The sequence below is a fragment of the Sitophilus oryzae genome, unplaced genomic scaffold (genome assembly GCF_002938485.1).
Source record: "Sitophilus oryzae breed Bouriz unplaced genomic scaffold, Soryzae_2.0 scaffold_1576_pilon_pilon, whole genome shotgun sequence".
Classification (NCBI taxonomy): Eukaryota; Metazoa; Arthropoda; class Insecta; order Coleoptera; family Curculionidae; genus Sitophilus; species Sitophilus oryzae.
In genome coordinates, this window is record NW_022146254.1 from 9,023,713 (window position 1) to 9,049,134 (window position 25,422).

General features: G+C 30.9%; 2 protein-coding genes across 3 annotated transcripts in view; one reads left to right on the forward strand and one right to left on the reverse strand.

The window, feature by feature from the left end:
• LOC115879465 (sialin) overlaps nt 1-15,396 on the forward strand; it is a 106,234-nt gene extending 90,838 nt beyond the window's left edge. The window contains exons 6-7 of one of the 2 annotated variants that reach the window (XM_030896357.1): nt 6,849-7,046; nt 14,167-15,396. In XM_030896357.1, coding sequence (XP_030752217.1) covers nt 6,849-7,046; nt 14,167-14,714 — 746 coding nt within the window. In that variant the 3' untranslated portion in view covers nt 14,715-15,396. The remainder of the gene's footprint in view (nt 1-6,848; nt 7,047-14,166) is intronic. The other variant, XM_030896358.1, reaches the window with a different exon arrangement.
• A 7,189-nt stretch (nt 15,397-22,585) lies between these two features.
• LOC115879343 (RNA-binding protein with serine-rich domain 1-A) lies at nt 22,586-24,848 on the reverse strand. The gene is made up of 6 exons (XM_030896118.1): nt 24,697-24,848; nt 24,520-24,636; nt 24,123-24,464; nt 23,870-24,020; nt 23,668-23,816; nt 22,586-22,976 (listed from the first exon to the last, which is right to left on the reverse strand). Coding segments are annotated over exons 1-6 (957 nt in total). The 5' UTR covers nt 24,699-24,848; the 3' UTR covers nt 22,586-22,780.
• Between the last annotated feature and the right edge of the window lie 574 nt (nt 24,849-25,422).

The following is a 25,422-nucleotide window of genomic DNA, read 5'->3' on the forward strand; positions in this document are numbered from 1 at the left end:
AAAACGTGTATAATCTAAATGTCAAATTTAGTGATTATCACAGCGCCTGTGACATAAAGAGAAGACATCTATCCAAAATTATCATAAATCATTTTTTTCAAATAGAAATGGATTTAGTTTTAAAGCGTATATTTTCTTGATTTGATCTAGCTTCCTTTCCTTTCAGAGGACTAATTATTTGAATTTCGTATATTATAATTGCATAATAATGCCTGCTAAAACTTTATAGTGTATTTGTAAAAATATATCTCGTATTTCAGTGATATTTAGTAGTTGATATTAAAAATATAGCATATGATTGAAAAAACAACGGTGCAAAGTTGGCTTGGGAATGACGACTGATTTTTTAACAAGTTTTTTTTTTAAATTGTTTTACATCGCTTGACGTTTAAAGTCATTAGGCTACTACTTAAAAACCGGAAAAATCTACGCTTAAAACTAAATCTTATATAACTTAAAAAAGATTTATTTTAGGCATAGGAACACGTATAATCAAAAAGTAACGAATTTAAAAACATTTTCACTAGTTAAATTAATAAAGTAGGTTTTCATTTGAAGAAAATCATTTATGATTATTTTTTAATAGCTCAATTCCGTGACAGCATGGTGACAGCTACGGCCAATATCATATGACATTCGAACAATCTAATTTTTGAAATAGTTGGCCACATGCCTTCTCTTTATGGCTGTGTGGCTGTGGTAATCACTATATAGATTTGACGTTTAGGGTATATACTTTTTTTTGACAGGCAGTTTTTTCCTCCAAAAATTATAAATATTTTTTTTCAAAAACGGTTAATGTTAGATATACAGGGTTGTTCACCACATACGACACGGAGTATTGTAACTAAACGACTAGATTTTTACAAATTGTAAGTTTTGGGTTCGTTGAAGGACTATTAGAGCTACAATTTAAAAATATTTTTACAAGATACAGAGTGTCCCAAATAAATAAAAAATATCAAAGTTGTATTTTTTTAAACGGAACACCCTATATATTATTACATTTTTAGTTTCTACGATTAAAATAATAGGTAAATTTGATTAAGGTTTATTACACTTAAACCTTACCGTTTTTGAAATATTTTCAATTTTGCGAAATTGCAGTATAAATTTTAAGGCTTCATTTCTCCGAGGATATCAAAGTTTTTAAAACTAAATATTTACTGAAGTTTATTTATTGGTCAGTTTTTGAGTTGCAATAATAATAATTATACTACCTTATACAGAGTGTCTAAAAATTTATTTTAAATAATTACTAGCTTTAAACGGCAATAACTTATTTAATTTAAATAGAACACCCTGTATATTTTATGAGAATCAGATGCACAATTTAATTGTCTATCAAATTGTATTATACCATTTTTTACCTATCTCTTCAAGTTTCCGTAGAAAATGTATTTTCTTGTAACTTAGAACTCATTTATCAATATACCCATGGAATACTGACATTTTAGATTATTTTTAAAGGTGTAGCAAATTTTTAAAGAGTACAGATACTAATATTGTTGATATAGTTTGTTTATTTCATTAAAAAATAAAAAAAAAACTGTTAAAATATTTGTTAAAGAGGACCAGTTAATATGATTCCAGTATTCAAACTACATTAATTGACTGTTTGCGTTGATTAATAATAATTGCTAAACTGAATTATGTATGTGTATTAGACAGCTACTAAAAAACTGAATTATGCGTGTGTATTAGACAGTGTGGTAAAAAGTAACACCTTAAAAATGATATTTAATTTTTTGACAAATGCTTATTTATAACAACAGAGACGTTCATTTCATAACTTATTAATATATTGATTTCTGATTCAAATCCATATTTATTTAGAATAATTTATTAACGAACACAATTAAGTATGTAGTTAATTAGTATTTGGGCGGAAATACTGGTGGTATATTTAATTAATGGTATACTCTTTTATAAAGATTTAAATAGTTTTCTTTTTGCATACAAATGGGCTAGTAATATTATCGTTTTACTAAAAACGATAGTATTAGTAGCCTGTACATTTTGTACATTTGTTGTTTTAAAAACAATCTAAAATGTCAATATTCCATGGGTATATTGATAAATGAGGTCTAAATTATAAGAAAATGCATTTTCTACGAAAACTTGAAGGAATAGGTAAGAAGTGGTATAATACAATTTGATAGACAATTAAATTGTGCATCTGATTCTCATAAAATATACAGGGTGTTCTATTTAAATTAAATAAGTTATTGCCGTTTAAAGCTAGTAATTATTTAAAATAAATTTTTAGACACTCTGTATAAGGTAGTATAATTATTATTATTGCAACTCAATAACTGACCAATAAATAAACTTCAGTAAATATTTAGTTTTAAAAACTTTGATATCCTCGGAGAAATGAAGCCTTAAAATTTATACTGCAATTTCGCAAAATTGAAAATATTTCAAACACGGTAAGGTTTAAGTGTAATAAACCTTAATCAAATTTACCTTTATTTTAATCATAGAAACTAAAAATGTAATAATATACAGGGTGTTCCATTTAAAAAAATACAACTTTGATATTTTTTATTTATTTGGGACACTCTGTATCTTGTAAAAATATTTTTAATTTGTAGCTCTAATAGTCCTTCAACGAACCCAAAACTTACAATTTGTAAAAATCTAATCGTTTAGCTACAATACTCCGTGTCGTATGTGGTGAACAACCCTGTAGAGTGTTTGATATAAAAATTCATAAAATTTTATAGAGAATTTAAATATGTAGTAAAAAACGGGGATACCCATTTAAAATAAGAAAGTTGCTGTCAGCTTCCGGTATTTCCGGAAGTGCCGACATATTGGAAATATTTTTAATCGATAGATCTCATTGTGAAACAATGATGTTCAAAAAAACTCCGATTTAGATTATGTACTTCTTTATAAATTTCTAATGCACGCTCAGCCTGGGACACCCTGCATCACTGTACCGGGGGCCAACTAAGAATGGACGCCGGCTGTATCTCAGAAACTACTTATCGTATAACTTTGGGAAAACAATTCTAATAAGTAAATCGACCAAGAGAAATCGCTGGAAATTATTTTCAAGTTCGAAAAATGCCCGCTAGGGGGCGTTTCTCTAAGAGCCAATCAGAAAACAGGGTTTTTCTCAAAAATATGCAGGTGAACAGGTATTTTAAATATTACTATTGTAATCATCGGGAAATTTGTAATTTTTTTTTGATATAGAGAATTTTGCTCTATCTCATAAAATAAAGTGGTGGGGGAAGGTTCCACAATAAGGGACCGTCCTCTGCCGGAAACACTGCGACCTGTGAGGCCTATTGTGTTTGATGTGGGGGAAGGTTAAATTTGCTTTTATTAAAATAAGGATAACTCAGGTTTGGGTTACGCGATTTAAACAGACTAGGGCTCGTTTAAAAGAACTTTTCTTCCTTAATGATCTCCAGTATAAATTTTGTTTCCACAATGTTCTTCGTAGTAGCTCGAGGGCGCTGTTTGACATCATAACAGATATTGCGCTTTTGCTAAAAAAAATTAAATAGGAGGCTATATTTCTCTTTGCACAGTTAAATAGAGCACAAAATTTCTAAAATATCAGCGCAAACCGGAGATATTAAGAGAACAAATCATATTAGGCTGCCGCTTAGGATTATATGGTCTAAAAATTATAGTAGTAGGCTAAGAAACAAAAAGATGGTAAATTGGTTACGTCAAAATATCTCTAGCTACCACAAAGAACATTGTGGAAACAAAATGTATACTGGGGATCATTAAGGAAGAAAAGGTCTTTTAAACGAGCCCTAGTTTGTATAAATCGCGTAACCTAAACCAGAGTTATCCTTATTTTAATAAAAGCAAATTTAACCTTCCCCCACCACTTTATTTTATGAGATAGAGCAAAATACTCTATATCAAAAAAATTACAAATTTCTCGATGATTACAATAATAATATTTAAAATACCTGTTCACCTGCATATTTTTGAGAAAAACTCTGTTTTCTGATTGGCTCTTAGAAAAACGCCCCCTAGCGGGCATTTTTCGAACTTGAAAATAATTTCCAGCGATTTCTCTTGGTCGATTTACTTATTAGAATTGTTTTCCCAAAGTTATACGATAAGTAGTTTCTGAGATACAGCCGGCGTCCATTATTAGTTGGCCACCCGGTACTCTGTGCAATGAGGGGATACATGACAGTTACAATTGAAGGGGTGGCTGCAATAACCAGGCAGATCCACTTTTTTTCGAAAATAAGATTTTTAATGAATTGCCCTTTAAAAAAATTGGCCAATTGTTTCCTGCAAGAATCAGTTCTCTCATTATAACAGTACAAATGACGACGTTAGTTGGAGCTATCTTGCTCTGGGTGTGCAGCAAGAACCGAGCAACTATTTTTCGATTTCCCACAAATTTATTAAAAATGCCTGGTTATTGCAGCCACCCCTTCAATTATGTTTGTAAAAAAATCTTCTCTGGCTCATTGGATATACTTTAGTTTATATTGGTATTCTTTTATTTTTGAAAGAATCAAAGAAAAATTAAAAATGTCTTTTGTCATTAAAAACCACGATTCTGCTTAAACTGCTTGACGTAAAAAGCTTATTTTTGGCAAACGAATTTTTCGAAAGTCAAATTCTAACGAGATGGAACTACCCCTCAAATATTACCAAGTTATATAATAATATCGCCATATTGTTTTTCTCATGCTGACATAAATGTGAGAAAATTTTATCCAGTTTGTATGTTAATGGAAATTGTTGCTTTGCTTTATCATCAGCATTACAAATGATTAATTCGACGCGAACGAAGTCGCGGTACATGCCAGTATATAATAAATGATATGGAACAGATTAAAATACAGTGAAGAAAATTATTAGAAATAGTTGAAATATTGTATTAGAGTAGCCGCACCATTTGTGGCCATTGACCCTGTTGTAGCCACTTCTTTAAAAAATCTTAAAATTTAAGCTTTTTCACGTCATTGTGACAACCGTGCATCTATAATTTTCTAAATAGATATATCCAGCGCCATATTCGATAGAAAATATTCAAATTTGGTGTAAAAGTCGGCCGTTAGATCAAAAAGTAGTAGCACATATTTACTAGATACTGTTTTCTTAACCTATTTCTTAAGGATAGCTTGTTAAGTAGAACTCAAATTATTAACAATAATCTGTATTGAGGTTTAATTTTCCATGATTTTAATAAATATTATACATCTGGCAACTATTTTTTAGATTTATTATATTCAAATAAATAATTAATATTTAGGAATTCTTTCTGTGGCCACAAAAGGTGTAATTAAATTTTAATTATGTTCTACTTGTGGCCAGGTTATGGCCAAAAATGGTGCAATCGAAATCTAGTTGTGGCCACATATTATTTAGCTTTATAATATAAGTGCAAACGACGGACAACATATAATATGAACATTTTATTTGTTATTATTCAGCTTTTAATAAAAGCTGAATAATAGTACCTAAGTATAATAATATCCCAAATACAATTATCGGCCAAGATTACCAATCTCAACATATATCGTCATCAAGTTTTAATTCAGATGAGAAAAGGAATATAGAAAATAATATAGATACAGAACTAAATGGAATAAATTTGAACGAATGCGATGACACTAAAAATTATGGGAATTCAAAGAAAGATGATTCAGGACCACTAGACCAAACCATGCAGGAAAAGAAGACTAGTAGACATAGGATAATGCCCGGGAAGATGTTAATCATTAAAAAGAAAGAGGCTACATCTACCATTAGTCATTACCTATGATAAGTGGATTGAATTAATGAAAGGAAAGGAGAAAAAAACAAAAACTGACAATGAAAACTTTACAAAAAAGAAAACAATTAAAATAAAATTTAAAGAAAATAAAGATCTTTCCAGTAGAAATGAAAAAGAGAAACCAACACCAGCTTAAACTTCTGTGACATCTGGTGAATTAAATATAGGAAATTTTATTATTTTAAAGTACAGAAATTAGTTGAATCCAGGAAAAATATTACAAATTGAAAATAATGAATATTATAGCTATAATGGTTCAAATCTGCGGCAATTGGAAGTAAAAATTACTTGCTTTAGTACAAACTGAGTGATATAACAATGAAAATTGATGAATCTAAAAAAGTCAATTCGAGAGGCATATATGTGGTACCTGAACTAACAAATATTCAAGAATATTCTGATAAATTAGTGTACTTTGCTTATTGTTCCTCACAGTAGTAGTAATATGTACCTAATTTTTATTTAACATTTGTATAACAGACAAAAAGCAAAATAAGGTATTAGGTATCACTTGATTTGTTTTAAGAATTATAGGAATAAACGTTCATGTTATTTTTTGTTAAAAATATAAACAATTAAGTGCCAAATGTTATTTTAGGTCTTTTTTGAAAGAAATTAATAAATAAAATAATAATATTTGCTTTGTTATCTGCAAAATTCAACATAGAGAATATTTTTGCAAGAATGTGGCCACAAATGGTAGTAAATGTGGCCACATACAAACCAAATGTGGCCACAAATGGTAGTAAATGTGGCCACATTTGGCACAAGGTGGCCACAAATGGGAAAAATTGTATGTTTTCATAATATGCTTATTTTCTGTTTATCAAGAATACAAATCTTTACAATAAAAGCAGATTTTGAAAAAAAAAATGTTTGGAGAAGCACCAAAAATTTTGCTTTATCTCCAAAATTAACTACAAATAGTTTTTCTCATAAGTCAAACTCTAAAAATCCCTTAACCTGGCCACAACCGGTGCTTCTACCCTAATACTTTACCGCATGTAGTAATAAAGAATCTTATTTACATGTTACCATATGATAATATTATTTGATCTGTTTGTTTATATAGGTGGCAAGTCCAAGAAACCCAGCAGTGTCCCATGGAAACAGATTTTCATGAGCATGCCAGTGTGGGCCATCGTTGTCACTCACGGGTGTTCAGTATTCGGTTATTTCACCGTTGTGAATCAACTTCCTACATATATGAAGGATGTTCTGCATTTCAACATTAAAGAAAACGGATTATTGAGTAGCTTGCCGTATCTAGGTAAATATTTAATTCTTAGTATTAATACAAGAGACGGCTGGGAAATGACAATCGATAGTAATTTTGGCGAGGTCAATCTCTAAACATAATTTACTAAAAATTTACATAATGCTTGTCAAAAATTAACACTGATTAGAAAGATTAAAAAAAGATAGAACGTTTCCAGACACGCAAATCTAGTTCCAAAAAATTATTGTTTCTCAAATTTTAAACTACGCTATTTAAAAATAATTTTTAAATTATAAATATATACATTTTTTAATTTATAAATAATATAAAAATTAAAACCTTCTTAAGGCCAACTGGCAGTAAGCGCCATTAAAAATAAAGAAGAGTACGGGCCATGCCAAGTGACACAAAATATTCTTTCCTATTATTTTCTTCTTTATAAATGCTATAAAAAAGAGTCGGAGGCAGTTAGATCGCTCTTATAAGAGTATTAGTTTACACTAAATGGCCATTTAAGCAATTATACTTTATAATGTAGCTGTGAGAACGTTCCTAAATATAAATAATGAACCTTTTATATATCAGTATTAATAAAGATATTTAAAAGTGATTTATAACCACCTCCGGTTATTAGAACACGATTGTTGTTTAAACTACATAAAGAGTTTATAAGATACTTTACCTTACCAGATAATTTTTACTTTCTTATTAGCACTAAGAAAGCAATTAAAAATCCAGAATATTTTAGCGTTTTAAGTTTTTTTTATACAGCCTTTATAGAATGATCGGTTGTTTTAGTTAAATTCTTTATAACTGTTATTATAAATACTATTTTTAAATACTTTATTAGGTACCCTAATCTTATTAATACGCAGTCCTCAATTATTATGAAGCATTGCTTTATTACTGGCATATAAGAGTTATTTAAGGTATTTTAAAGTTCAAAAGCAAATTTATTACCTACTTATCAATTATTTCGTACCTAAAGTATCTGATTTTATGCTTTATGTGATCGTTAACTAATAATAAAGTAATTATTACACATATACTATATTTTTTAGCCAAAATAAAGTATTTATAAAACAAATTGCTGCAAACGAGCTCCACCCCCCTATACCAGATTTATAAATAAATTAATTTTCTCAAAAAAGCTGTTGTTAATTGTGTGTGTATATGCGTTCATAAAGCTTACATTTCTGAATAAGTTGCGCCTATTGTAGGCATATAATTACTCTATTATTTCTATAAGAACTTTTTCTAGCCGAAATATATTTGATATAGCAGTTCTTAAAAAACTTAAAAATAATTTGTGTCACTAGGGATGTAAATGAAATAGGACTTGCTATGAAACTATCACCGAATTATTATCCGTCTTAGATGTCGATTTTTTTGTATCGTATGGTATAATTATGTTGATTTATCGTTTATAATATGTTCGACCTAATTAAAAGCATACAAAGTGTTCTTATTGGTCCAGGACAGATTAGTGGGGTTAACTCTAATCAATATCCATAAAGATATTGAAATAAATGTTGATGCTGTTATTGATAGGTTTTCCAAACAGCGTACTAGAAAACTTGATTTTGTTTTGTAGTTTTATTTTTAGTTTATAGTTTTTATAGTTTTTTTTGATAGTTTAGAGTTTTTTATTTATAGTTTATAGAAAATTAACTAATAAACGTCGTTGTTTCATTTTTGTTTATGTTATTTACAAATCTATATTTTAATTTTTGTGTTATGTTTTATATATTTTTGAAGACAAAAAAATCGCCGTCGTTTTAATTCGACAAAAAAATTCCGACGGTGATTTTTTTGCGACTTAATCATAGTACCACCCCCATAGCATACAACTATCTACGCCCCTGAATATATTTGATATAGCAGTTCTTAAAAAAGTTAAAAATAATTTGTGTCACTAGGGATGTAAATGACATATAGGACTTCGCCAAACTATCACCGATTGCCATTAGCCGTCTTAGATGTCGATTTTTTTTCGATCGTATGGTATAATCATTTTTACACCACTATACAGCATAAAAATTGATACTGACGTCAGTATTTAGATATATGATACACGATTATTGAGAAATAATCATCTATAGCTATCGATATGCCAGAAAAAAATCTGATTTCTAATCTTTATTGTTTAAATTATATAAACGATAATCACAGTAAGTACCTGTTAATTTACATGTAATTAATATTTGCATATTGATCATTGACGTAGGTACCTACTTTGGCAGACATCCTTCGAATTTTAATTTCACCTATGTCTGCAATAAGAACATTTCTCAATAGATAATAAATATAATATATTTTTTTACTTCTACAGTGGCAATATTTTTTTTCTTGATCATTATAGATTAGATATTTATTATTAGACTTTTACTATAAATACAAGTGTACGTACACTTGCGGAAATGTTTAAATGTTCTATATTTTTTAGCGTTTAAATGTAACGTATTGTAAAAATATTAAAAACCAATAAAATATTCAAAAGAAACTCAATTGTAAAAGATTTCAAGGAACATTTATATTCCATATCATAGAGCTTTTATAGGAATAAAAATATAATTGTAGAATAATATTATGATTTATTGAGTTCAATATTACGCATATGAATAATTAAGCATAGCAAAGCCAGATAAATAATGACAAATTATTAATAAATTTCAAAATATCGTGTAGATTGTATATAAGTTCATGTGGACGTATTTGGTCTCTTTTATCGTTAACAATTGATGTGCTTAATTAAGATGTCATTACTTATAAGTATTATATTTACTTATTTACAAGGCACTTGCTTCCTTCATAAAATATTTAATATGCAATAGGGTACAGTATTTACAAGAACTGATTATCAAGTAGTAATTGATACTTTCTTGTTATTTAAAATTGCAGATATTATCATATTGTATTCTTATTTACATCAATATTTTTTTACATTTTTATTCCATTTTATTACAAATAATTTTACACATATACAGGACGCGACAAATTCGAGGTGCGGGCATTGGTATCTCGGAAACCGTAATAGATACAAACATCATTAAATTGTGGCAAATTTGCGCCTTGGGATGTTTCAAAAAAGTTTCAAAAATTTCAAGGATTGCTGGGTTATTTAGAAAAAAATACAATTTTTTTGAAAATCAATTTTATTTGTTCCTGTCGTTAATTTTTAGAAAATTCTAAAATTAATCCACATTCTCATGGTCACTTTATCAAGGCTACCTGATAGTATTTTTAAATTACTCGATAATTTGTGAAATACATAGGCAGGCATACTTAATTTTTTTAAGTCTCCTGAGTGCAACGATATGCTACACTTATATTTTTATTTTATTTCGGACACTTACAGTACGTCTGTCCGTTCTGTAGCTACGGGGTATCCGTGATAGGGGAAACGATATTCTCTCCATGTTTTTCGTAAAAAATTAGACGACGCGTCCCATCAATAAAAATTCGATAAATTTGCAAGTAGCTAATAAAATGAGTGGGCGGAGCGATTTGCGGTGACGTACTCGTCAAGTCGACGTATAAAATATATTGTTGTTTATTTAAATGTTTTTTGTCCGTATTCCTTTCATAGACACAGATCCAGCAGACGAACTGTAAACACAATTTATTTAAACTAATTTTAAGTCCCGGCTTTGGCTTTTTAAAATATTTAATCTATTCATCGTAATAATACCGATGAACTTTAAAACTTAACAATGATGTGTGGCTAAACATTGAATACGGAAAATTAAATACAAATATAAAACTAATATAAAATAAATAATATAAATATAATATAAACAGCGTGGAGCAGAATCATGAACACCGAGGTTCCTGGACCTGTCGCCAAGGGAAATTTTCCTATTACTTGACGTCATTTGTACAAGTGAAATCAATACACCTCAACATTAACAACCAAGAGTACAAAATGCACACATTCGGAAGTATAAGAAGAAGATCTGTTGAAATGGCTATACATAGAATTGAAACATGTAGAACATTAGAAACTGGTTTATAGAAGTTGATTTATTTATAATTACGATTAATATTATTATTATATTATTAGATCATTACATTCTGATTTCAAATCCATAATACAAAAAGGTAAAAATAATATCTTTAAGACACTGATCTGGATATTACTTATTTGAATCTTTATTTGGCTCGATTTTCCTTATTCAATGTTATTTGCCGCTCATCAATATTGTTACGATTATTTTAAATACAGATTGTTAACTGGACAGTTACTTATAGGGAAACAGAATGGCAACACTGCCTATTGAGAGCACATGCACTTATAGGGTTTTCTGCCGACTCGTCCCGTCGCGTCTTCTATCGACGAGCGGGCCGAGGTTGCCATATTTCAACCATAAAGCTTTTGCCGCGAGTAATAAACAAATTAACAACCTGTATATTAAAGTTAAATAATTAAAAAAAAACAGAGCCGGATTTCAAAATAGTTTAATCAAGTGAGGCGTCAAGTTGCAAAACCCGCCTTATCCCACAAACCTTGTTTGGAGATAATAAGGAAAAACTGTTTTAGTAAATGTTTGAAGCGTTAATTTACAAAAAACCTGTCCATTGAGTGGAATCATTGTTTCGTATCTCGTTTTTCTACAAATAATTATTAGATTAATTTCGGGTAATATGGAATATCATTTATATTTTTCCATATAAATTCAATAATATTGTTTTTTTTAATCTCAAATTTTGGAAATAGATAGCTAGTAGTATTGTTTAAAAGAGTCATCTCCTATAAGAATTAGATATCTAGAAGGATTATGAAGTTAAAAAAGAATATAGAGAAATGTGAACTTTTGTGTAGTCAAAAAAAAGTGGAGGGTAATATGGAATAGGTATGGCGGGTAATATGGGATATGATAAATAATTATACAAAATGAACGGTAAACAAAATTTACCACTACTAGTTGTTTTATGTACAAAAATCGTAAAAAAATATTTCCATCTCGACATTTGTCCAAGCTTAGACAGAGAACAACTTAGACAATAGAAGGTACCTAATTAATTTTTACACTAGATAGATTTTGACTCGCTTGGCTCATTTTGTCACGCTTGGTCAGTACCAACAGAGTACCTCTATTAATACTCAAATTGTAGATAATAGCCTTATAAACAAGGATAATAATAGTTAAGTTTTAATCATCTACTGATGATGCTGAAATGGTATTATATCAGTAAAATCATCACATTGTTGAAGAGCTATGAAAAGATATTTTTAGATTGAAAGTAAGGCAAGTGGCGATAAACGTTTATTTTTCATGGAATCTCTATAAATTTAAATGCATTTCAAACATGAAAAATGTCTCTCAACCCAAGTACTTGTAAATGGTGTAGTAACAAACAAAAGACACAATTTGAAAGCCTCTGGAAATATATTTCGAGGATTATTCTCCTTAAGTTATTTTATGCTCGAAATTATCATATCTATTATTAATACCTACAATTTATTTATTAATTTATGTTGGTCAATAACATTTTTTGTTTGTTAAATCACTATTAAATGCGTTGGAATTTTTTTATAGGATTCTTTAAATTTCGGATCCGCAAGAGATAAATAAAAATAATTGAGACATACGAGTATCTATCTGCAAACCTTATTTTTAAATGTATAACAATGTTATCTAATATTTCATAAAATCAAATTCGCAAAGATATTTGACTTAGCCGCTTTTATTAACACATCAAATTGAAATAGCACAGAGACTTTTCTGCAATATCTGTTGTATCGTCTTCTTGCACCGAATAAAATAACGAGCTTTTTTATTTCGGATTCTTTTATTTCTGTGGCGTGTTCTGAAATACAACCGGTTATATCATTTTTAATAATTTCGGACAAGCCCGAAAAATGTTTCCAATTTGCTTTAAACGTTTTTTGACTTTTCATATAAAAGTTTTAAATGCTACGTATAACGAATCATATGAAATATTCCCTTAACGAAATGTGATATATCTCCTTATGAAATATCCGGAATATCCCTTTAACATCTAAGCCTACCGACCCTCCACGACTTCATGCGAAGACGACCGGAGATTTCGCCTAAGCCCCGCCTTAATATGATACAACTCCGACTTACGTCGCGTCGCTACCGCACGATGAGTTAGACAGAGACAGAAGACTGTCGTACGTCGTGCATCGACTCTGATAGTAGGCGATGTAGAAATCGCCGAACAAAGGCACTCCAACGGTCAAAATTATTTTATTTTCTCGCAGCGGCAGCGGTACAGTCAGCGGTCAGCGTACGCCAGCGGTAGTGAATATGTTGATATACAGGACCACAAATACTAAAATAATATTGATTATTAAAACACACTTCCGTGTATTAACAGTATTTTTATATATTGGCAACATTAATAGTAAATAATGTAATGTAATAAATCGCTTAAATTCTGCCAAAATCTTAAGGTAGGCGCCGCCTACCTTGCCTACCCTGACGAGCCGCTACTGGTTTCCATTGTTAAAAATAATGTGTTTGGTGTATTCTGGTGAATTAGTGTTATTAGTTTAGTTGTTTTTTTTGCTGTTGTAAAACCAAAGATTCCAACTATAAGCTTTAAAAATATTCTATTAAAAATATCCTATATACTATTCACCCCAAAAAACACAAAAATAATTCGGATAAGGCGGGTTTTGTTGCAGTATGATGCATATTGCGGGTTTTGATACAGTATGATCGACAAAGAGCGGCGCGGCGTCAGCGACGGCTATGAAGTGGAGAGCGCTGTCATTTTATATGTAAATTTATATGGACTGGGCGCCGTTTTTTCGATCATACAGTATTTGCGTCCTAACTTGATTTATTAACTATACTATTTTATTAAAATTAAGTAAGGATTTGAAGAGACACCAGTAGTAATATTAAATATTATACTTGTGAAAAAATCTTATGAAAAAATGCAGGATTTGTAACAATAAATTATTGTAAATGTAATGACAATAAAAAGCAAACATAGATGGATAAGACGGATTTTGCTAAAGTAATGTAATTTGTAGTGAATTTTATATAGGAATAAACAACTTTACTGCCAGTTTGGGATTATGCTTATGTAGATTTCAGGGTCCACTATTAATATATGTCATTAGGCCATTGAAAAAAAAATGGATAAGGCGGGTTTTGCAACTTGACGCCTCAATTACATCTAATTATTTTTTCAGGAAAGTACATCATGGCTGTCATCTCGTCGTACTTGGCGGACAAACTCCGTCAATCCGGAAAGCTCTCGACTACAGCCACCAGGAAGTTCTTTACCACGTTCGCCGTATTCGTTCCAGGACTCCTCATGATCATCCAAGTTTTCTGGGGCATGGACGCCATCTTATCCGTCACCGTCTTCACAGTGAGCCTGTTCTTTAACGGCGCAGTAACAGCCGGCTACTTGGCCAACGGTCTGGATATTGCTCCAAACTTTTCCGGCACGATATTCGGCTTGGCCAACACTTTATCCAGTTTCGGCGGCTGGTTGTCCACCAAAGTCGTTGCTGTTATAACCTACAAGGAGAGTTCTTTCGCAACATGGAAGTACGTTTTCTGGATTTTGGTATTTACGTACGTTTTCGGCGCCCTGATGTATCTCGTATTCGGCAGCGGTAAGCTACAGAAATGGAACTCGGTCGAAACCTCAACCCAAGAAGGAAAAGAATTGCAACCGTTAAAAAGCAAAGCGGAGATCGACAAAGAGAAGGAAATTAACGATATAGCTTAGGGAACTATAAAATAAGCCAACCAACTTTTTATTTATAATTCACTTCTAAAGCATAGACTGCTATGCTTAGAAACTTATGACCTATAAAAGTATTTTGTTTAAAACTACTTATGCTAAGAGTACCTTATACAAAGAGGAACAATATGTCGATATAAGTGCGCCAAATATTGCCTGGATACAAAAATGCTGGATAAGCGGTCTAAGTTGTCTAAAGCTTAGATCAAAAGTTGATCACAAAATCCCTAAAAATTAGTTTTTATAATAGGTAACAAAGATTTCTACAGTATGTTCCCGGATTGTTCTTTACAAGATGAAAAACTTTTTTATTATTTACATTTTGAGAAAAATGCATTCTTCATTAAAATTTTTGTTTGTTCTAAAATGGTTAATCCCGTTTATACTTTTCAAGTACGTTTTTTTTCTCAAAATGTCAATAACAAAACAGTTTTTCCTCTTGTAAAGACAATCCAGAGACATACTGTAGATAAGCCTTTAATTAAGCGTGTACAACCAACTTCAGTAAATGTTTACATGAATCGATATTTAGTCAATTATTTTTATATACTTGATATTCATTATTCTTTTGCATTAAATAATTCTACTCTTAAAAAAAACATATTTGATGGTGAAAAACTTTTCAAACCAAACAAAAGCAAAATTTTCTCAAAACGCCAGTCAAAAAGACATAAAAGTTGGGTTGATACATTTCTTCTATGCGGTATTGCCGGATTTTGCATCATAATTTCAAACCGCACAAGTAGACGTTTATTAAAAATGTTGCATCTGGGATTGGAACTTTATTTTTCACAATTAGTTACTCATTTAACTACAGCTGAGCTAGATTATATTTAGCTTAGCTATATTATCTCCATATATATGATATATTATCTCCATTTCAATAGTATACATGGACATTTTTAAAATAGTTTATTTTTTTCTGCACACATTTTCCTACACATATAAAAACCGGCAATACTGTGTGCCGCTTTTTATTTTCGCTCTCTTTCTCTGTCTGTCAACGGGTCATTTATATTTATCTCTATCGCAAGAAATGAAGTGTCCAGTATGGTATACAAGGTTTACCCTACTTGAAAAGTTTGACTACTCCCAAAAGAATACTTAATTTCAACATTGTCGTCATTCTAGACGCTACTGCTTGGGGCAATTTATATTTTCAGGACCAGCTAGGTATTCCATATTAAAACCAATGATTTTCCAACGATTTGCGGTTCAATAAAGAGAAAAAGAAATAATCTACAAAGTCTAGTATTGTTCAAGGAATTTAATATTACGTGGTAGCACATTTTGACATACATTCCATTTCCTATGGCTTTAAAAACCGATCTTTTGTCCAACAAACTTGTTTTTTGGCAATTCTGCGAAGGAGATCGACATTCCCCTAATACTGCCAAACAAGCTACCTCTTAAGCATAAATAATTGATTCCATACACAAAAAAATAACCACTGATATGTTGTAGACGTTGGAGAAATATCACTCATACGTCTGGCCGTTGTCTAATTATATACCCTATCGGCAAGGAAAGTCTTGTGTTTGGTTTAGACTACGGCTTCGTACATGCGAAAATCGACAGCCAAGGTCAGAAATACCGACCTGGTAGATAACTAGACTAAAACGTCTAGTGAAAACATGTTTAGCGTAATAAAGGATTTATTCCATTCTACCTCTAATATAGTGTCTCTTGTTTTGTGAATGTCTAAGTTACCCAAGTTGGACTAACATAATCGAAACAATAGTAGGATTTGACGCATATATCACATATACATCACAAATAAATATTAAATCAGCCACAAAATTACATTTTTATTCCAATCTTAAGTCACCATAGTATAGGTACCATTGCGATAAAAAAAATAGAACTCCTGGTCTATAAGGATATCGAGAAGTGGCTATCGTCGTCACTATGAAAACAATACAATTATGCCACCTAACTTTTTAGGCGTTACCATGAATTTGGTAATAATTGGTAGGGTATACGTGGCGAAATAAAAGTATAAAAAATTTACCTACCTTTCAAAAAAATTTCAAGTTTTATAAATATTTTATTATAGACCAGCATATTAAATCATATTTTGTCGTACTACTTTTTTTTATCGCAATGGTATTTCATTTTCTTATTGAAATCATAAAAAAAAAACATTTGAATCGCTTTCTGAAAAATATTTCTTGAAGTGATCATTAAACATTATTGTAAAATATTTGACAATGTCAGTTAATAATAATAACTCATATCTTTATTGAGCTAGGAGTATAAAAAATAATTTAATGTGTGTGATCCACCATCAGTGAAAAACGGTAAGCTTGAAACTCAAATGAAAAATTGTGGCGTGCTTATTTATATTTATTTTAAGTACAGTATTTGTGTTTAAGCTTTGATTCAGAAAAAAAGTACTGAAAGAAGTATATAGATATTTTTAAAGCAAAAAGTATTTTGTAAGACACCTTGTAGGACTATCGAAAATTAAAAAGTCGTCATTATAAAATGAGGAATTTGAAACTTTCAACAGAAATATTTCTAAAAGAAGCAGATCATTTATATTAGACCTAATAAAAATTTAATATAAATAAATAAAACATACCAACTGAATAAAAATGTTAATGTAATAAGAAAAAGATTTCTCAGTTACATTTTTTAACCCAGAAAACGCACTTTGTATAAAGGTACGAACTAAGAAGACTTATGAATTCAATTTTTACAAGTACTTTAGTCAATTATTTTAGAAATAAAAAATAAATTAGAAAATTCTGACATAATGATCTTGAAAATTAAAGATCGATATTTTGTTGTTGTATATATGATCTTTCTATTGAAGAGTATTTTTTTAATAAACACTATATAAACATCAATCAGTTGTTTTTGTCTTATCTAAAGTGCGTCTGCTGGATCTGTGTCTATGAAAGGAATGCGGACAAAAAACATTTAAATAAACTGCAATATATTTTATACGTCGACTTGACGAGTACAACACCGCAAATCGCTCCGTCCGCTCATTTTATTGGCTACTTGCAAGTTTGTCGAATTTTTATTGATGGGACGCGTCCTCTAATTTTTTACGAAGAACATCGAGAGAATATCGTTTCCCCTGTCACGGATACCCCGTAGCTACAGAACGGACAGACGCACTGTATAGTATATTTTACCATGTTCATAATTCTGCAAGTGATATTCGCGTTGGCAACTGAACTATGTATTGTTTTCCACAAGGTGCAAAAGTATAAGTGGTTAAATGGCTAGTTAATCATTCATACTTTTCATAAAGCCCTACGTGGAACTGCCTAGTAAATTTCTTTGTCGTTTTTTCCATTTTTGTCTCTACATTAATGGTGTCCATTAGCCTACTAGAACAAGCGCTTCCATGCGGCGGTTTTCCTGGATATAGCAATTGCAATTTTCGACTTGAAAATCATTTTTTTAAGACTGCACACAATATAAATACAGTTTTCTACATTATTGTCGTCCGCAAGCGCAGTAGATCCTTCATTGCAAAAAATATAAACACCACTAAACTTTCTAGGAAATAAATGCTTCTAGCCTAGTCAAATTAGAGAAATCGGTGGAAAAAAATCCCACAGTTTTGAAAATGGTTTTAAATGATTTCTCGAGACTTGGGCTGATATGTATCAAAAGTCTCCAAAGATAGACGATGAGCGCGAGGAGTGGGGGGAGTTAAATATCAATTTTTTCATTTTTTTTGCTTATATCTCGGAAACTATGACATCTACCGAAAAGCGCTCTATATATAAAAATAAAGCTGACAAAATTCTCTACAAAATTGGTTAAATGCATTTTTTCATAGGTTTAACCTTTTAATAGTTACAGGGTTGACAAAATTAACACTATTTCTCATACTGTATTTTCGCATTTAAAATCCAATTAAAGGCTAAATTTAAAATTTCATATTAATAATGGTAATATTAAGGGGTCCTTATGTTATCTTTCAAGTCTTCATTGCATCGTTACTTTTTGTCTTCCGTTGGAGAGCACTAGTGCACACAGGAATTAATAACTGCAAGTTTAAGATTAATGCATGGCTGCTTTACGGTAAAAAAAGTATACCACAACACTCAGCACACAATACAAACACAGTTTTCTACATTATTGTTTTCCACAAGCGCAGTAGATGCAGATGGTTCCTGCATTGCAGACAAATATAAACACCACTAAACTGTCTAGGAAAAAAATGATTTTATTCTTGTCAATTTACGATATGAACAATATGAAGGCGACTAAACGAGCGCTTCTATGCAACTGGTTTTCCTGTGTCAATGGGCCTACCAAAATTAATAATGTCTAATCTTGAAGATTGCGACTTGAAAAATCTTTTTAAGACTCAGCACACAATACAAACACGGTTTTCTATATTATTGTTGTCCACAAGCGCAGTAGATAGTGCCTTAGATTGCAAAAAATATTAAACCATTGAATATTCTAGGAAATAAATGATTTTTATTCTCCTCAATTTACATAAGAACAATAAGCGGAAAGGTGGTCAAACGAGCGCTTCCATGCGACTGGTTTTCCTGGGTGTCGCCCTCTGCTTCGTGGCTATAGGGGGCAGGGTCCCTCAAAGCTAGGTTACCGCGTCTATTTTGAGACGCACTTCCAAGGTGAGCTTCCGACCCAACAAGTGCATTTACCCGATTTACCGGCACGTTGTATAAGCAATCTTTTAGAGAAAATATATTACTTTAATTCATGTTATTTGTCGTGAATTATTAATAAAAAAAACTTGTTTTTTTTTTGTCTCAACATATAGGTAAGCAGTGTTTCCATCGCTTCCATGGACCGCACGCCCCTGCCCAACATATCGACATCTCGTCAAAACTAGAGCTAATACATTCTGGTTCAATGTTGGTCCATTTAATTTTTGTTAGCATTATAAAAATATAAACCTAACAACCAACATTTTAAACTAGACATTTAAAATAATTTCAAATACTATCTAAATAATGACCTGATGCTCTATTCTAAACAAAATTGCAATGTTGAATTTACTTTGATCATTTCAACGAAAAAAAAATTGTGTGTGCACTATGCGAGCATATTTGAAGAGAATTTTCTTACTAACAGCGTTGTTTATATATTCTTAAAGTTGGCCAACCGACTAGACAAAATGTGCTGCCAACTGGAGGACAAATCGTGAACCTTTCGGGGCGGAGTCAAAAATATCAGTTATTTTCGTTATTTTCCTCAGAGTAATGTAATAATATAGCCAGGGTTTCTCCGAACTTGTATATAATAGTGATCAGCTGATTAAGAAATTTAAACGAAACTTTTATTTTATTGTAAATTGTGGATTATTTTTGCCTGTTATTTTAAGAATTCTAAACCGTATTAACAAAGAAATCATTATTTCGATATGTTGGTACATTATTTATAATTTAAGACAATGCTAATTGCTGTTAATTAATATTTAAAAAAAGTTACATACCTATTTTAATTTGATTTAATGCAGGTTTATAAAAGAATCATTTCATTCTTAGATTATTTTATTCTAAATTGAGTGCTTTACGAATTTTATGATATTTTTTTGAAAATATGAAACTTTTTACATTTTTGATGCCAATTAATTGGCATGGTATTATTGGTATGGAAATTAGCCAAGAAAGAAAAGAATTGGCTATAACTTGTAATTTTTCGAAAAAAACATATTATACCTATATCGCTGAAAAGCTTAAAAAATGGCGCTTTTTATGAAGTCATGGCCAACTATGGTTTCCATTTAAAAAAAAACATAATGTTTGTGTCATGTCAAAAATGACAGGTTTTAGAAAAAAAAACAGAAAACACAAACTCATTAGGTATGTGATTATCTACAACTTTTATCTGAAAACTTTTTGTCTAAAATACCGTATGATCGATGATTTTTTTCCCATTTAACCGACTCTCTATCTCCAGTAGCTTCCGAGATACCCATAGAGAACATCGTAGGAAACTCACCCTGTATAGTATTTAGAAACTAACTATTATTATTATTTGACTAGATTAATTTGATTAATAAAACTCGATTAATTTAATTTAAAATAAATTTGATCAGATTTTTTTTTTTTTCGTATATTCTACTACCAGAAAACCAAAATTATATGATAACGCACTTTTCAATGAAGTTGAAGGAAGATATAGTGTATCTATCACAATACTTAATAAAATTACTACAATTAGAAGAAAAACAAAAAGAAAAAATACCCAAATACCTTCACCTACTACTCATCTACAAAATAAACTAATATAATCTCTTATAAAAACACTACACAACTACTTCTTCACTACTTCAACCACTTCTACACTGAAAAAATTATCAAACTTACTAAATAATCAAACAAAAAGAAAAAATAACCATATTATCCCTTCACCTACTACTTAACTGCAAAATAATAAACTATAAAAACACTACTAAACTATTTCTGGTATTCTACACTAAACATTATAATTAAACTTAATAAAATTAATCTAATTTTACACTACAACCACTACAACTACAACCAAACCAAACCACTACAACTACAAGGAAATAAGAACATTTTTTAAAACTAGAAGAAACAGAACCTCGATACGTGCAACCAGTATAATAAATCAAGCGGACAAAGAATATAAAATACTTTAAAAATGTGCATTCAGAAAGAAAAAATATCTCGAAAATTATCTAAACAAACATTTTTTTTTCTTATCAGTGAAAAGCATCGGCCTCGTCGGCCTTGCGAAATTTGTCGGGTATTTACAATGGTCGAATTGTATAATTACCAGCTTTTATAGCATATCTAATAGACAAAAAGTATCTGGTCGATTAGTAACCAATTGACACAGTCCGAAAATTATCGATTTTTATTTTCTCTGTTTTTATTGGTCGCTTCAAAATTCAGAGTAACAAAAAATATTTTTCTGTAGTAAAAGACTGTGAAATACGCCCCGCCATCTGGTGCTTTACATCCATAAACGTCTTAGGTTGAGCTACTTTAAAAATTCATATACAAGGCTAACAGCTATTAAATTGAAGGATTTGAAGGACATATTTTAAGAAGTGTAGTTGAAATGTTGAAAAAGTAATAAATAATTTTATTGACTTTCGCAAAATTTGGATTAAAATCTCGGTCTGAGGACTCCAATCGGCTACCTCCATCCACGTGCCGAGTCTAGTTCCAATCGACTCATAATTAAGAAAAATCCTGATGATTTCGTCCATTTAGAGGCATCGGTTCAAAACGTCGAGAGCGTCATCCTGTAGCCCACTCCCAATTATACCGAAATCGACCCACACTTTTCTTCAATATAAAATCCTTAATACCACCCTGATGAAGATGTAAACAAAACGTCGTATCCAACTTTGCAGGGTGGGACCATGTGCAACGTCGCTCACAGAGCCTACTCACCAAGTTTGGTTAGGTTTTTGACACATATCGTACACAGTCAAGTTGGCCTTGGTCCAGTCTATCAACATACCAAATTTCATTTAAATCAGACGATTTTTTCGCAATTGGGTTTCATAGTGCACAAAACGTCGTCAAAAAATCATGAAAAGATGGGGACAGATAGAGCCACATAGGGTCCCAGTTACGGCGCTCCGAAGCCCCACCTCAACTTTCTCATTGGCTTAGCACTTTTTTTATCGTTACCACTTTTCATGACGCCAGCTTGTGTGTCACGGCTTTGAATTTTTACTCCCAGCGCGCGTAAAGAAGTTTCACAAAAATAGTAAAACTATTTATGAAACTCGATATTTAAATGTAAAATTAATATTCAAACAATTTTTCTTTAAGTTTTCCAATATTTTGTCACCTACCTTTTGTTACCATAACCATTGTTGTTTGACATATGTTAATATGTGGTATTTGTTATAACGAATAATAATAGTAAAAAATTTTATATCTTTTATTTTTCTTGTTACATCTTTAAATTAAAACTGAAACAATAATCAGAAATGATATATAGTGTGAATTGATACATTTCCCTTTCAAATTGCATAAAAAAATTATTTACACACTATACCACAATTTTAGTGTAAAACTCACAACTTAAGTAGTACTTTCAAAATTAATTATGTATCAAACTTATCTGGAACTGCTCGAACTGGATCTAGATCTGGCCTTCCTCCTCCTAGGTGGGGGGCTTCTAGAATGGGCAGGTCTTCTTCTTGGAGGGCTACGCATTCTTCTTGGAGGCGAACGTCTTCTAAACCTCATTGGACTTCTTCGATAGTTTGGAGGACGACGCATGGGCATTGGCGAACGTCTCATTGGAGGAGGCCTATATGAAACACACAAGATTATTCACGCTATTTGACGTGAAGTATTGTAGCTGAATAATAAATTTTTAGAAATAGTGAGTCTGGGATCTCTGAAACGCTGTTAAAACTACAATTCTAAATTATTTTTATAACATACAGTGTCATCTTACAAAACAATACATTTCTTATTTAAAAAAAATATATAAATTGTCAAAATTCTATGAGTAAGTAAATTGATAAATAATGGTAAATATAGTCTGAATTTGAAAAAAAAATATTTCTGAAACATTGCAGAGATAGCTAAAAAATTCAATTACAATTTTATAGATAATTAAATTGTGTATCTGATTCTCGGAAAACATACAGGCTGTTCCATTTAAATTAAACAAGTTCTGTTTAAAGCTAGTAATAAATTAGAATTAATTTTGAGACAACCTATATAAGCTAGTTATATTTTTACTATTGCAACACAACATTTAGTAAATAAAAAAGGTTTGAGTGCTATTTGGTTGTACATTTTTTTATTACTTTACCTTCATTTAAATCATAGACTAAAAATGTAATAGACACAGGGTGTTCCATTTTATAAAAATACAACCTATATATTTGTTATTTATTTAGTAGCTTTAGTAGTTCTCATGTGAACCCATCACCCCCAAAATCAAAAAACAACCTAGTATTAAAAAGTATTTTCTTAGAAAAGTTTCCTACCTAGGTTTTGGAATAAGAACTGGAGCTGTTGTTATTTCCTGCCCATCAATTTGTCCACCATCCATATGTTTCATAGCATTTTCAGCTTCATCAGGATTAGTGTATTCGACGTAACAGTAACCTCTACCCAAGTGTGTGTGATTATGATCCTAAAAGTTGTCCAGTAAATGGCAAAGCCTGGTAAAATGTCTGTTTGGTTTACCTTTTGAAACTCCACATTCTTTATAATGCCATAAGTTGAAAATATTTCCATAATATGATCCCTGTTAACAGTTCTTGTCAGCCGACCAATGTGGATTTTAGTTGGGCGTGGAGTAGGAGATCTCCTACGACGCTTTCGTGGAGAACGTGACCTGTACACATAACATCAGATTAGTTTTAAGTAATCTAGACTAGTTTAACTGTTCAATATTATAAATTATGTTATATATAATATATAAAAAAGGAAATCGTACCTAGATCTATTTCTTGTACTTTTTTCTTTATCATTTTTTGTTGGTGAAGTCCTTCTTTCCTTGTCCTTTTCTTTCTCATCTTTTTTTACTTCCACTTTTTCCTTCTCTTCTTTCTTAATCTCCTTTTCTTTATCTTTGTCCTTCCGTTCCCGACTTTTACTACGACTCTTTTCTTTTTTATCAACATATACTACTCTTTTTGGTCTAGTTCTTTCATTACCACTGGAAGAGCTAGATGAATCTGAACTAGAACTACTGAACTCGACAGATGCTGATCTTGAAGACGAGCCGCTGCTTGAACTGCTTGAAGAATTTGAGCTCGAAGAACTACTATCTGAAGAACTAATTATTGATATTAAAATTTTGAATTGTCTTATTATTCTGATTCTCAATTTACCTACTACGGCTATCGTCACTACTACTCGATCCAGACTTTGAACGCTTCTTTTTGTCTCTGCTCCGTTCTTTTTTCTTCTCTTTTTGTTCAGTCTCGGGTTCGGGACCAGGTTTAGCCCTAAAAGCCGGTTGCTGATAGTAGACTACTTTTAATTAAATAACTACCTATTTTACTTACATTTTCACTGAATAATGGCATGCACTAATCAAATTCTAGAAGTAGTATTAAGAATATTTTTATTTTTTATATTTTTATATCATAAATATCACCAGCCACAGCGACTCGTTTTAAAAATGGACGACAAGACCTGACATGACAAGACCACAGATAACAGACAAGGACAAGACAAACGACAATGTGACAGATGGCTGCAAATTGCAAATCAGTGGTCTAAAGGTTGGATCAAATTATAGATCAAATATTGTATTTAGGTTAATAATTTTATGGCTCCATGGCTTAAAATTCTCGCCGGTATGACGTCACCGTGGAACCAAAATAATTACCCATTACCTGCCATTACCATAATATGACGGTCATGGTCATTACTTTTTATGATTACTTTTATGCAAACTGTCATCCCTGTAATCACTTCAAATATTATAAAGTAATTGATCACTTGTAATACATTTTTATAAAAAGCTTTTTTTATTTATTAAACAGTTTTATTCTTTAAATAAATAATAAATGCAAAATTTAATATAATGTAATTGTAGCATATGATCGAAAAAAAAACGGCGTCTAGTTGGCTGGGAAATGACGATCGATGGCATTTTCTGTATAAAATGACACCGATTTTCATTTCATAGCCATCGCTGACGCCGTTTTTTTCGATCATACGGTATTTTATAACTCCTATGATAGGTAAACAAAAACACAAAAGTTAATCTCTGTAAATTTTATTTT